The following is a 14948-nucleotide window of genomic DNA, read 5'->3' as shown; positions in this document are numbered from 1 at the left end:
TAAGGATTAGTAAGGGGAGTGTTGAAGAGTTTCCCAAGAAATTTGTGTAAGTTTTTCTTTTGATTGAATGAAAGCGTTTAGACCTTTAATGTTTTAATCAGTTCCTTGAAAAACTTCTTTAATCTGTAAACCTGGTTTAATAGCTGCGGTGCATTGCCAGCACTGAGGTTTTAGCCATTTTGATTTATACAGGTTTTCTTTTGTCAGTTGTTGGAAAAAGGTCACGAAAAAGGGAAAAGTAAAAAGTAAAATGACAGTTTAAAAATGTTTGACTTCAATATGACAAAAGATTAGTCATAGCTGTTGTTAAACACATAAAATAAGAGCTAATATTCTCTTTTAGAAAATAAAGAATAAAATCTCAATTAAATTCGTTATTAGATTCATTATCATCCTCATGATCATTTTTTAATTTATTTCTTAAATACAGAAAACAAAAGTTAGTTTTATTGTCATTTACAGTGAGAATTTCAAACTTGTTTCATAAAATCCCAATTAAGATTCCTTTTGAGGAGCCTGAGCCAAAAACAAGAATGAAACAAATGCAAGGATTGAGTGAGATATGCTTCAGTGTAGGCAAATTACAGATAAATCAGGCACTGCTTATGCATTTTAAGTGCCACATTATACAGAATCCATTAGTAGCAGAAGCAGCTCAGCACCATCTGAGATATTGAATCGTTGTAGCTGCAGCTCAGATAAGCCAGAATGAGTCGATATCAGAAAAACCTCTCTGTTGCAGCATTCGATGGACCTAAAGGAGAAAATGCCAGAATTGCACAGCAACAGCAGAGATTTACTGTTGCACAACAGTGGTGACACTGTTTCTCTGTCTGAAATAATAAGAAACTGCCCTATTCACTGAAGGAGATGGACTGTGAGACTCAAATGAGTGTTAATTAAAAATGTTTCCGATTTCTTGTAATTCATTTCAACACTGGTGATTTCACTTGAGCCATAAAAACTGCACAAACCTTAGCCCTTCTGTCTAAAAAACCAAAGCTGCTGTAAGACATCCAAGTAATCTTTTTTTTTTTAATGGTGAGAAGGGGGGCCTTTCTCTTAATTATCCTCAAGGCTGAAACATTTTTCTTTGTCTTTAAAATGTCACAAATGCAAATGAGCGGAAATAGAGACTTTCAGTCATTCATCAAACCCAGCAGCCTAACCTGTCTCCAGCTATGCTGAACTGTACATTCTGTTCTCAAGCCCTTTTGGTGTGCAGTAATAGCGATTACAGGGAACTGGCATGATCACAGTAGCAAATCCTCCAGCGCTGATCGCCGTCACTTCACTGCTCTGAAAGCCGGAGGGGGGGAAACTGAAGCTGAGATCACTTCTTCAGCATGACATGATGTTAAGTGTAATGAATCCTCTGGCATGTTCCACCAAAAATAAGCAGAAAATATTGATAGAAATCCCAGTATAATTTGAATTTCCCTCAACAGTCTTAAAAAAGCTAAGGACTTGAATCTCTGCATTTACAAATAACTGCAGTCAGCGAGATGTTTGTGTTGGATCTCACACTGCATTAAACATTCTTTTAACTGTGTTAATACTCAATGTAAACATATCTTAAACCATGTATAGTTACATGTATATATTCTCAGCATTAAATGAATATGGGTCCCAGCAGAGGAGAACATTGTTCTATCTATGTGTCACAGGTTCAAGTCCCCTCTGACTAACGTCTTGTTATGGATAAAGAACGAGTAAAAGGGGAGCTCTATGGTCAGACGCAGAATGGAGATGCTACCAGTGGTGGCACAGAGAAGAAAAGGGAGGGCTAAGAAATAAAGAGAGGGGAAAGATGAAGAGGTAGAGGGCAACATCTCCAGAGGCCTCTGAGCTTCACTGCCAGTGTGTGTAAATCAACAGGCAGCTCACGGCTGCAATGAGGTAGAAAATAAAAAAAACATAAAAGTGTCCAAGTGAAATAAGAGCGAAGGAGAAATCTTTTATGATGAGCCTAAATTCTCCTTATTGTGCAGTAGATTCGTTGACTGGCTCGGTTTGTCTTTTCGGGACACATGCCATCATCTCATTATCTGCGTAGAGCCATGGATGGCGTTAATCATCCAACTGCAAAAATTAGCTTAATTTTACATGTTAATTAACAACATAATAAAAACTTCTTCATCTTACTAGTTAGATATTCAAAATTTGCAATACTTAATGCATGTTCCAATTGTAGGGATATAAGTGATCTAGATAGATCAGAGTATAAAGCGACTATACCTCCCAGAAAATAATTGACTTTTTCATAAAAAAACAAAAACTTTTTGAAGATCCACACTAAACCACTCCCCCAGCATTCATTAAAATAAATGTTTGTTTTTGTGAGGTTATGATGTTTACCCCCACCCAAACTGTCAAACAGTTAAAATTGTTTCCATCTGCTTCTAGGCTTTGAATCTTTTAGGTTTTGATGCACATAGGCCTCAGGTTCTCTATCTCTGTTGCTGTTTTCCAGAGTATTGTATATATAAAATAGATGGTTGTTCCTCTGGTTGTTCTTCCTGTGCTTCACTTTTCTAAAAATAAACTATTGTTAGAAATAATTATGCTGTATTATCACTTCAATAAAGTCTTGTGCTCGTCTTAAAAATGCTTCCATGTGGCAACTTTTCAGCAAAGACCTACAAAGTGTGATTTATTTGTGTTTACCTTTTAGAAAAACGTTTATATTTTTTGTACACTTAAAATAGTAATACTCTGCGCCAATATCCAGATACTCCTTTCACTGTGTCCTCTGCAACATGCTAGGATTTAATCAGTGTGTACAAAAGAGCAACTCCATGTGGACACTAAATTAAACGACTAACTTGGCAGGGCCACTTCTTGGACACACACCAGAGCTGACACTAAATGGGAGTGATGGCAACAATCTGTTAGCCAGTGACTTGGCAAGTTCAGAAAGCTCTTGTAAGTCAAGCCTCTGTCGGGGGGCTGTGTCACTATTTAAAGAAGGTGACATTGAGATGGGACCTGAACCTCAACTTGGGCTCTTTGGAGCCGGGACCGTCCAACACGGAGGAGAAGAGAGGCAGAGAGGGGAATTTACACAGGATTGGCAGGCAGCTGCAGTATACTTGGGTGTGAAGGTTAAGGGGGTCTATCGTTACAGCTAGATCTTAGCATGCACCTTTGACTGCTGCAGAGTGCAAGCTTTCCCCCCTCAAGCCATGCAGGGTCGTGACTCTCCTCACTAACCAGTAGTGTAAATCAGCTGTGGATCACAGACCTGATGTTCGAGCCACCACATTGAGTAAACAGGCAGATTACCAAGTCTGCAACCTTGTAAATAATCGGAAGGAATGGGGCAAGAGTGAAGCACGGGAGAAGTTCATAGCAGGTGGACAAACACCTGTCACTTTGATAAGCTTGATTTATATTGAGTGACATCTCAGCACATAGCTCTACACTGACAGTCTGAACTGTCACTCTCACGCCCAGAAATATGAATCCTGTTTGCAACCGTGACACATATTGGGGGGGGGCAAAACCCTATTTGTAGAAACAAAAGCTTTATCTGTGTTGATCTCTCTTTTGGGCAGCAAAAACGGAATTTCCGACACCAAAGTTATGCCCACAGGTTTACATCTGTCACCCCATAGCTGCACCTACTGACGAAACACCAAAAATTGATATTTGCACAAACACAAGAAAACAACTTTATTAGCATTAATTTCTCCACATCAAATGGCAGAAAAGCACAGTCACAAAACATGTGGTGAAGCGATAACTCTCATTTCACAGACAAAATATCTGCTCTCAACTCGCGTCATAACCCTGAAGCAGAAATCTTAATACCTCGAATGGTGTGAGTTATGTTAAAAGGAACTGACCTCAATTAAAAGTGGCTCACATTTAAGAAGTGTCCATTTCAGATTTGAAGATTTATACCGAAGAAGGAGGAGGGGGAGTTGTCTAATGGAATTCTGACATAGTGCCTGTCAAAGAGTAATACATTTGCTGCAAAATGCCCTGAGATATCACATTAATAAGGCAGATATATCTCTGACAAAAACTGTGTATGAAGCTGTTCTCTGACCCACCACTAAGAGACCTGTTAAAGGGCAGGAGAACAAGCTGATGGTTAGCATTAAAAGCATTTAGAGTTCAAAAAAGTGACCATGACAAGAGTCAACGTGACTAAAAGTCAAGATTGGCAGTTGGAAAGTTTGTAAAAGCACCTCTTTTTAAACAATTGGAAGTGGAAATGATTTACGTCCACTTCAAGCTCATTGTTCCAAAAGTCACTCTTCCTGCAGGGAAACACCGTTTTACATTTCCATCAACTTCCTCAGCAAATCCAGATTAATTTATTGCTGCCTAGCAGCTCAATTTATAAGTATTTGGCAGGCCAAAGTGTGTCTTTACGATTCAAAGTATTAATTTGTGCTATTTTGGGATCATTACCAGAATTTAGTGCTCACAAGATTCACAACAGCGTGGCATTTATCTTCAAAACATTATATCTTGATGTTAAATTGCAATAAAAGCACCTGTATAGTCAGGAGATATGGCTGTCCAAGTCTAACAGGAGATGGGGGAGGGGGGGTGGGTGAAGTTAACATCCATTAAGGAAATCCTTTATTGGCACATAAAAATAAGAGGCAGCATTTAGCCTTGCTTGTCTTAGACAACTTGACCCTTTTGCCAATATAAAATGGACAGTTCTTGGGGGGGAGGAGCACCTTGTCAGCAGTAAAGAAATATTAGTGTTTATCTATTAAAATCCACAGCCCATGGTTCATATTCCGGATGATCTGACTGCAAACATTGTCTTGATGTCATTTGTCATTACTGTGACAAAATTTCACATTAAGAGCTGATCCCCTCAAACAATTCCTCTATGTGCCCGATGTAGTATATTCAATAAGTAATTATAGTAATTCATTACACCTCCAATTAGTAAGGAAGCTTTATCACCTCGCCATAAAGACTGGGATTTATGATGGCTTTGAATGTCACCCAAAGGACAGAGGATACAACACATCACTCACCAGGAACAAAGCGCCAAGACAGGAGTGAGAACAAAAAAATTGTTGATACATTTCTTTAAAGTAAAATCTCTCCCCCGACCTTGATAAGCTTTGACAGTGGTTTCGGGTTTTGTGTCAGATTTGGGCAAACACAGAAATGAAAAGCTGTCCTCCAACTTCTGGATGTCAAAGACAGAAGAAAACATCATGTACAGTATGTATATAACCTCTGAGGGGACATGCTCGGCTAATGCCACCACGCCTGCTGTCAAACTGCCCCTCAGAGGGTGATAAGCACCACTTCCATGTGTGTGGGTGGCTGTCTTATTAGTGCACCTCGGTCATTGCAGTCGGGCCTGCAAACACAAGCTTCCATCTGCCATGCTTTGATTCTCTGCCCAGCAGAGTCTCTTAAGGATCATCTTCCTTTTGAAGTCTGGAACAAAAGTGCAGAATAGAGGAAATAAACTCAGCTTTCAGTTAAAAAAACAAACAAGACATTTTTAAATTTCACAGACATGTTTTACATACTGGAAACATTAGTGCACAGGGGTTTTATTTTTTCCTGTCAGTTGCTATGTTGATTTTGGTCTTCAAGCAAGAAGTGAGGAATGGCGTTTTAGGGGATCTATTGCCATCTTGTGGCACGAACTGTAATTAAAATAATAAATGCTCTGAGGCCCGTTTGTGTACATTTTTTATTTATTTATTTTGCCAAATGCAGAACATGAAATTATTGCAAAAAACATCTACAAAGTATTAAGTAGAAACTTAAATACAAGAAGGAAACTGTTCTGAATAGACAATGGAAAAGGTTTTTAATCTAACCTCTAATGTGTTCTTATAAAGTAGATCAGAAAGCAGAATAAAAAGAAAATAATTTCAGTAGCAACTTAAACTACTTTAAGTTCACAAAGTTAGTGGAATAAAGCGATTGCTCAAACAGCTGTTATTACAGGACATACAGCTCCAACAGGTAGTCTTTGGGAACAATCCCTATTGCTCCATTTTTCTCTCCGACCCACCAGCCAAAGTTGCTGTACTCCTGGAAACACACAAAGAATAATCAGTCTGGGCTTTCCACTGCAAAAACTTTTCAACAAGAATGTGAACAACAAGGAAAAGAATAGTGGGACTCTTGGGACAAAAAAGCAAAATAAAAATCAAACTTTCAGCTACATTCTTTCTTGGCTTTGCTGCTGTCTTTGGTCTATTAATAATAAATATGTATACTTTTCTCAAAACTCCATCAACTTTGGGTCACTTGATTATATCAGAATCTTTTGTTTTGTTTTCATATTTTGGTCTTGATCAATTACTTTAGACCATAATACTTTCCAGTTACTTAAGATGGTTTTTAAATCATTGCATTCATTTTATATCTCCATTTTTCCCTTTTTTATGCCCTTTCTGCTAAAACAGCATTAATCTTTTGTTTGAGCGCACTAGATTGAGATGTTCAATGTTCTCTGCAGTATTTTTCCACAAATTGTTTATAATCAGTAGAATTTCCTTCTCTTCATTTATATTCTTAAATCACAAATTATAATATATAAGTAATTTTATTGGGATAGTATAATGGTCTGGTCAGCTCCTCGACCAAAGAGGAATTTTTGTGAATAGAAACTGAACACACCACTGAACGTTGAACTTCCCAAACCACATGTAGAAACAAACATTCTCTTCTTGCATAAATCTACATTCTGCTTTTATTGCGCCACACATTAAATGTGTCACAAAGCAGAGACAGAGACCCGGGAGAACGCAACTGAAAGCTGAAATGGTTTAAAAAGGCCCAATACTTTCCAGGTTTGCAAAGGCTGCTAGTGCAAAAATGTGTTTCGCAACTAAAGACAGCAATTTTGAAAGCAAATACTGGCAAAGAATTGATGTCTTCACATGCCATTTAGGAGGTTTTATTGTTAACAACTTGCATTGTAATCTGTGGTTGTGCTGCACCAGAAAATGTACTTGTATAGTTTTAGTAGCTTCATTTTTTTTTTCAAACATTCTGTCAGTTTTAAGTTCATTATCATCTCATAACAGTTTAAAAAAAACTCAGCATGAAAAAACCATCAATGTGCAAACCATGCAAAACAAAAATCTGCTGTTTGACACTTAATCCCTCCAAATAGGATGCCAAAACTGGAAATGGACAAGGTGAAAAAAAATCTGAGACAAGTAACTGCTTTCACTCCCTGTTTCTTTCTGGACAAGAGTCCAGCTTCACAGCAGGGTTTGTTCATGACTCAACTCTGGAGAAACACAAGCTTGCAATGACAGGCAATTGATGACATGACAGATAAAGAGGTTTGTGTGTCTTGTAAAGATATAACTGCTCTGTCAGAAAGATCAAACCACCACACTGAATTCTTTAAAAATTACAGACTACGATCATTACATTAAGTTAAAACAACAATCACAGCATCAATTTTATTGCATAACAGGTAAATTTTGCAGCTGGTTTTTCATATAACTGACATTACCCTGCATGCATATGTGCAAAATCTCTCTGGAGACTTTCAAAACCACAATCCATTGTCTGAGTGCTATGCACCCGCATGGACGCACCCGCCAACGTTGCAGATTACCATCAACCTACAGATAAAACGCCGCTGCAGTCCTTCATCTTGTATCTTTAACCTCTCAAATGTTGACTAACTTCCTGCTTAAAAAATGTGGGTTGGACTCGTGTGTCGGAGGGGTCGATGGTCTGTACAGCATGTCCTGAACACATGCCCCCCCTCCTCCCCTCCACTCGGTCAAGCCTCATAAGCAGAACCCTGGTCTTAGTGGGGGGTCTTACAGCTGTAACACCACACCTTTTCTCTGGGCTTTGGAATGGGGGAGGGAATGAGGAGGAGGCGGAAAGGAGAACAGTGGAGGAGGGAAGGTTATGCCTTCAGCTGCAGATGGCTGCAGGAGTCCAGACAGGTTTTATGGTCATTGCCCTCCCAGCAGGCCACAACCCCCAACACCAAGGTTTAAGCTAATGGCAGCCCCAGTCTGAGTGAAAGGGCAACTTGATTCTTGGTCCTTTTCCATGCAACAAGGAGCAATAAACAGGCATTTGTTGAGTGTGTTGATAGGCCTGCATGCATTTATACCCACAAGTGTAGAAAGACCATTAACCTATTGATACAAATATGCTCCAAAATTACCTTAATTTAGCATGTACTTGGAGGGAAAAACATATTTTTCATAGCTGGAAATAAATTCAGGCATCAAGGGATTGAGACTGGAAAAATAAAACAATATCAACAATAGGGAAACCTGAAACAAATAACAGCCTTTAAACTAGATTATTTTTTAAACTTGGAAAGTGATGCAAAAAAAATCTTGAAAAAGCTGACGTCTTTCTAATGATTAACCGACAATACCTACTTATAGTGCTCTTAAACAGGGGAAACAAGATTTAATTGTGGCCTGCAGAAAATTTGTGAACAAAGAAATCCCTATACCATCTGCTGCCGCTAGATGGCAGGCTTGAGTTTTAAAAGGAAAGTGTGCAGTAAACAGTGTCAGATGACTGAATGCTCCATAGAAACTGAAGCAGGCAGTAAATCCAGCGTGTCCAAATGGAATGCATTTCTCACCTTTTTGCCGAGACAAAACCACAGGTTTTGACACGCATCTGTAAAGGTATGTAATTCCACTTATTTTAGGAGCCAATAGTTGTAAAATGTGGCACAGCAAAAAAGTGAATTTGGTGCTCCCATGACCCGGATAAAAACAAAAGGAGTTCTGTTTGATCATAGCCGAGATGCAGAGCATCCCCACTGATTCGCTGGCTTTCTCAGTTGACATCCCTCAGAAAATGTGCGTCTCTCCACGTGTCCTCACCTTCTCTGCGTGCCAACTTTGGATTTCCCAAGAACACACTTTCCTATTTGGCAAGGTGAAAAAGACTAGGGCTAGGGGCTGCTCAGCGCCTGGCATGGCAGCGGCGATGAGTGCTGAAACACTCCAGATGGAAGTGATGGAATGGTGCTGTGTGCCAGCTAAGCCGACCCTGCCAACAGCACTAAAACAGTTTCCGTTGTGACACAGCTAATTCCCCTCAGAATGCCAGAGAACAAACCCAGCCCAGTTTCCTTTTAGGCATCAGCTGTCAACTTTAGGCAGCGGGCCAGCTGCAGCCAATAACACATCTAAACAGACAGGTCCTAAGAGACCCTCAGTTCAGGTGGTCCATACCTGCAGATCTGCAGATTTTGTCAGGCTTTTGCATTAATCATGTTTGTACTCATTCTGGTTCAACTCTGAATAACAAAAACAATGTACAGATACTTAAATTTGTCTTTACTTTAACCTTTCATTATCAATGTACTAAACGTCTCTGGAATCGGACTTTTACTCTTGATTTCGAAAAAAGGCCACCAGATCTCAAGGATTGGAAAATAAAACTGTGACCATGGAGAAGAAGAATATTTTCTTATGAAAACCAGGATTCTCCTGAACTTACCTTGCTCAAGATGTAGATGGTTTCTCCACGCTTGAAGGACAGCTCGTCCGCCTGGTCTCCGTCACAGTCCCACAACCCTTGGTAGTAGTTCTGGTAGTTGGTGCTCTTATCAACTATGGGTGGAGAAAAGCAGCACAGGGAATCACGGTTCCACAGAAACTTTTAAGGTGAGAGTCCTGCTGTCAGTCAGAGTAGTGTGTGCAGCAGGAGGTTGTGTATTGAGCAGTGGCTTCACCACAGTTTCATTATAAAAGCAACATGTTCTTCACATGTTTTCTCACTGCATAATTTAGAAGCAGGAAACACTAATAAGTTGAGAAGACATTTCAAGGGAAAAAAAAAACATTCTAGCTTCTTCATCATCTAAACCTAGACTGGTAGCATACTAACCACATAGACAGAAATAGCCACCAGATTGTGACATATACTTGCAGTAAAAGGAAGTTGAACAGCTGGGGTTATTTCAGTAGTCAAACGGCATTTCCCTCTACAGGATACCTCTTCTTAATGTGGCCTTAAATGATTCATTTTGCTCAGAAAAGTCTCCACCTGTTCCATTATTCCCACTGTCCACGACCTCCTCCGACTGCCATCACTCCCAGCCTTGCTCCAACTTACCTTTCTGATCTCATGAACATCAACACAGCTGCTCGTGCATTCAGACCTTCAATTCATTCTGCTGTTCTTCCTGTTTGTCTCATTAGCTATTCTGTCGCCACATACTTTAAATCCAAAATAAAAACTGTCCTCTATGGAGGCTTTTTTTAGTATTTTATGTGAAATAATCTACACTTGTCATGAAGGATTATTGCTTGTTTTTTTTTTCAAATAATGTTATTAAAAGTGACTCAAAATGTCAAGAAGGTTTTCTTCCCGTTATCTTTATGGTATTCAACATAATCATCTATCGACATAACAAATGTCACTTGGGCTTTAAGCAGAAGCACTGTGTACCTGGAGCAGGAGGACGAGGGGCTTTGTTTGACACCTCCACCTTAGGAGGAGGCTTTGGCAGAGGGGTTATCTTTTCCTCTGAGGACACACAACAACATGAATGCAAATAAGTAGCCTATAAATAGTTAGGTACAGTATATATGGATGGAAGCAGGGCGGCCAAACCTGGGAGTTCTTCATAGAGATCTTCATCAATAGCTGCATCAACCCCAACATCATCATAATATTCATTTGACTCTTCTTCATCTTCCTCCTCTTCCTCTGGGATTTCACCGGTCATGCCTGGAAAAAGGAAAAATATAGATATAATTTTAATCTGAGCATAAAGAAAACATACAATCCTTTTTCACCGTCACATCATAGTTGAACAGTTTGGAAAACTTCAAAGTTTCAATTCAAACAAATGGAAATGGTTCCTACTTCTCAAAACGAAGTTGATCTTTTTCACCCATTCCTTTGCCTCCTGCACAGACGATGCACAAAACTGCAAGGAAACAGAAAAATAAAAAGTGCAGTCATTTGATTTTTTTTTTCATATAATCATGAACATTATCTATATTACATTTCCGCATATAGAAATTAAAGTAAAAAAATTGACAAGTAAAAGGTGTAAATATTTTCTGGTAATAAACTTCTCACTGTAGCTAAAAAAAGACACACAAAAAAGGAGTTTACCTGATAAACTCGCTTGTCTGGAGCAGAAATCTCAAAGCAGCAGTCCTTCTTTGAGTCCTTCCGTAAAGTATTGTTCAATTGGACAGAATACCCTTCGATGTTGAACTCGCCCTTCTGCTGCTTGTCTGCTCATAGAAAATAATGTCATCAGGAATGCTTCAGATTCTGCATCTATAGAAACAAGAGTCAAAGCTTGCGGAATGAGGAATTATGAAACAAAAGTAAACCTTTCTCGCTGCCATAATAGTAGAAAATGTTTTGGCTTAGAGCACACCATCTCTTCTGCCACTCGGGGCCAAAAAAACTGTGATCTGAAGAAGAAAAAACATTTTTGAGAACAAGTTTCATATGAAATGGGAAGTTTAAGAAAAAAAAACGAACATATGAAATAAAATATGAATATGTTTTTGAAAAATATAATGTAAACAATTCAGAAAGATTTTGAATTAGTGGTTGTATTTTTGGCGTGTCATTTATTAGCTGAAAAAGGGAACAACAACCGGAAATTCAACAACACAAGACCTCACAAAGCCCTTTCAAGATGTAACCAGAGACTAACCTTTCCTCCGTTTCTCAAGACACCCTTGCTTGAAAACAGATTTCAGGTCCTGGACTGCCACAGGTGGAGACTGCTGAACTCCTGCAAAGAAAGTACAAAAATTCTAATCATATGGAATCAATAATCTATGGTTTTTGGAAAAATTTAAATATATTTTGAATATTATTCGTTTCAAAATCCAAATTGACATTTGTGGTGATTACAGAGGATACAGAAGCACTACTATTATTTTTTTTACCTCTCAAAAGTCGAGGTTTTCATGGAAGCCTGCAACTTTAATGCAAATGTGCAAACGCCGAGTCGAAGAGCAGCTGTGAAACTAGCAGCTGCTCACAGCTCATAAACTCTGCTCTCCTAATCACCCTTTCATGAGGATTTCTCTCTTACCTTAATTCAAAAAGTAAATACAGAATCACACATTAGATTGGCTTAAAGTGGTGTATGACAACATTTTCCAGCTTTAGCTGCGCTTTTCTTTCCTCAGACTTTCGGCTGAGAGCAATAAATTGTGCTCGAACTGTCTAGGGGGAGGGGTGGAGGAGGTCCAGGGGTAACAGTTGCACCCCTCTAAATTGGTTCCCAAGTATGTTGCCAAGTTACAGTTGGAATGTCTCCCTCATTGTGCCACTCAAAGTCACTTTCTCCTGGAAGTGCACACAGACTGGTGCGTTTACTCAAAGACCTTTCCTAATTTCAATCCAGCACTTGTGAGGAGGAGAGGGAGGGGTGAAGGTGTGGTACCATCGTAAGGCTCCTCTTCCTTGTCTGTGCGCTCAGACTGCAGCGATCCTCCATCGTTGTTGCTGTCTGCTTCCTCATCCTCATCTGTGTCAGCCGAACCTGCTCAAAAAAAGTGCAAAATGATTATTTTAAACTGTAAAATAAGGAACTATAGAAAAGAAAGAGGATACTAAGCCTTTTTATGTTACTTATACATAAACATGACCTATTTCTTCACTTGAGATCATAATAAATAATACCATAAGGGGAAAAAGGAGAGGCCAACACTCACCCTTGTCCTTGAAATCTTGTGGGAAGCTTTAAGACAGCAAATGGGGGTTAAATGAATATTTGGGAAATTCTTTTTACAATAAAATCAGGAAATGTTTGGTGCACCATACCCTTGTTTGACCTCTTTGATTCTTTTTATGAAGGCCTCCCTCTTTTCTTTGGTCTTCCTGCTCAGAAGTTCTCCTTTTAAGCCTTTGCAGAGGAAATGTTCCAAATCTAAGCAAAAAGAGGTTAAACATTAACAGTTGCGCCAAAGCAGCAGATTTCTGTCTAATAGACGCCACGTTTCTTATTGAATGACGACCAGCAGGTGTGAGCAACATGTATGGATCGCATGCAAAGCGACGCCATGGTAAACAAACTTCCTCTTTTAAAATTAAAAACAAAAACTGTAGCTTACAGATCGATTCAAGAGCAACAGAACACAGAAGGGCGCAAAAGACAGTTGCGCGTAATGGATGCGTTACCAGAAATGAGCGCTGCCAGCTCCTCAGGGATCGTCCTCATCTTCAGAGTAAAGGAGTTCAGGGCCCGAGGCGATGGATGGACCGTCAGGAAGAGAACAAAAAAAGCCTTTCACGGAAGCAGCTCGGGCTCGAGGACGCGGAAGTCAGCGCGGCTGCTTGTTTGTCAGTGACCACAGTTCCTCTGCGGAACCAAAATACTTCCCACGCTGGCGGCCACTCAGAATCCTGACGTTTATTTGCTCGTTATCTTTCCGTGAAAGGCACCGACGACAGGGATCTGACTTTAACCGAGCCCTAACGGCATAATAGTGTCCAATTTTAAAGCGATGATCATACTTTTGATTAATTCCAGACGATATTTCTTGACGCGCGCTGTTTAACGTACATTACAGTGTTCTTTAAAATCTCTTCTCTGCTTTAGCAATGATGCATGCTCTCTCTGAGCTTTATGAGTGTGTCAACGTTATAAATCTGATGAGGATCATTAAAATATTATTTCAAAAGAGTCACATGGTCACTCCGAACCAGCTCTATCACTGTTAAAACACATTTCGAGCTAGAAGGAGCTTTGCTGCACATCAATTATGACTGATCATGTCAGACAAACAACGTTTAAATGTGCCTAAAATCTGGTGCATTTGATGGGAATCAGTCTTTTGACACATTATTTATAAATATGTCAGGCAGTCATTAGCCACCATCTGACAAGGGGTATCCAATCCAGGTAAAAAAATAAAAAGGAGCCTTTGATCTGCTCTGTCTGTTTTTGAAATGAATTAGGTGAGGTGTATCGGGTTTAGTTTAGCTGTAGGTGCTTCATGGTCCTGCAGTCAAAGGCTTTCCACAGAAATATTCACTCCAAGAAAGACAAGACACAACATCTGAGATGCTTCACAAACCTCTGAAGACAATAAATATTTCAAGACCCACTTTATTAAAAATGTTTTTTTGTGTGTTTTTAACATCTTGTGGCATTTTTATCAAAATGGAGCACATGTGTGAAGATAATTAAGCTTAAAATTGCAATTCTGAGTATTTCTGGGCTGCATGGTGCGCAATGGTTAGCGTTCTTGCCGCACAGCCAGAAGGCCCCCAGCTGGGGGACCTGAAACAGAACATCAATGGAGGAACTTTCTGTGTGGAGCTTGCATGTTCTCCCTGTGCATGTGTGGGTCTTCTCTGGGGTCACCGGCTTCCTCCTACTGTCCAAAAACATGCTTCATTGGTCAATTGGTTGCTCTAAATGGTCCCTAGGTGTGCCTGTGAGTGTGTATGGGTGTGTGATTGTAGCCTTGCGACAGACTGGCAACATGTCCAGGGTGTACCCTGCCTTCACCCGCAAGTGGTCGGGATAAGCTCCAGCAGCCCTGTGACCCCGGAAGGGAAAAAACGGCTTAAATGATGAATGAGTATTTCTTTAGTCAAATTATTGCAAACCAAAATTGCAGATAAAAAATGCAGTTGGAAAGGGATTGTAGATGTAACCTAGGACTTATAAGTCACAAGGTCCCTCCAATTCACAGTGGGCTAAAATTAAGCAGTGAAGTAAAGTCATGGGCCAAACTCAATATTCCTTGAAAAATAAACTGCAACTGATACGTAATGTTCAACCTTTTCACACAGTGTCTTCTTGCGTTATATTCTTTCGTTACAGCCACGTTAGCTCCACACACAAGATAAACAGGTCTGTCATTCATATTCGTGAACCGATAATCTGCCTCCCCTCTGTCTTAAAAGCTCCTGTTGTCCAACTTTTGTTTGGCTATTTTTGTGGAGGTTGAAAGTAATTTGTCCGATGTGACTGGAGCATGGCTGTCAATGACTGTTAA

The 14948-nt window shown here is 39.7% G+C and overlaps 1 protein-coding gene across 1 annotated transcript; it reads right to left on the bottom strand.

Annotated features, from left to right (window-relative positions):
- Positions 1–5668: 5668 nt before the first annotated feature.
- skap2 (src kinase associated phosphoprotein 2) lies at positions 5669–13757 on the bottom strand. Its single transcript, XM_004077831.3, has 12 exons — positions 13120–13757; positions 12763–12868; positions 12654–12679; positions 12383–12481; positions 11642–11722; positions 11310–11393; positions 11083–11207; positions 10828–10891; positions 10573–10689; positions 10408–10485; positions 9454–9566; positions 5669–6033 (listed from the first exon to the last, which is right to left on the bottom strand). Exons 1-12 carry the CDS (start codon positions 13157–13159, stop codon positions 5941–5943), a joined length of 1026 nt encoding a protein of 341 aa, XP_004077879.1. The 5' UTR covers positions 13160–13757; the 3' UTR covers positions 5669–5940.
- Between the last annotated feature and the right edge of the window lie 1191 nt (positions 13758–14948).

This window comes from Oryzias latipes, chromosome 16 (assembly GCF_002234675.1).
Source record: "Oryzias latipes chromosome 16, ASM223467v1".
Lineage (NCBI taxonomy): Eukaryota > Metazoa > Chordata > Actinopteri > Beloniformes > Adrianichthyidae > Oryzias > Oryzias latipes.
This window is presented reverse-complemented; position numbering and strand designations above follow the sequence as displayed.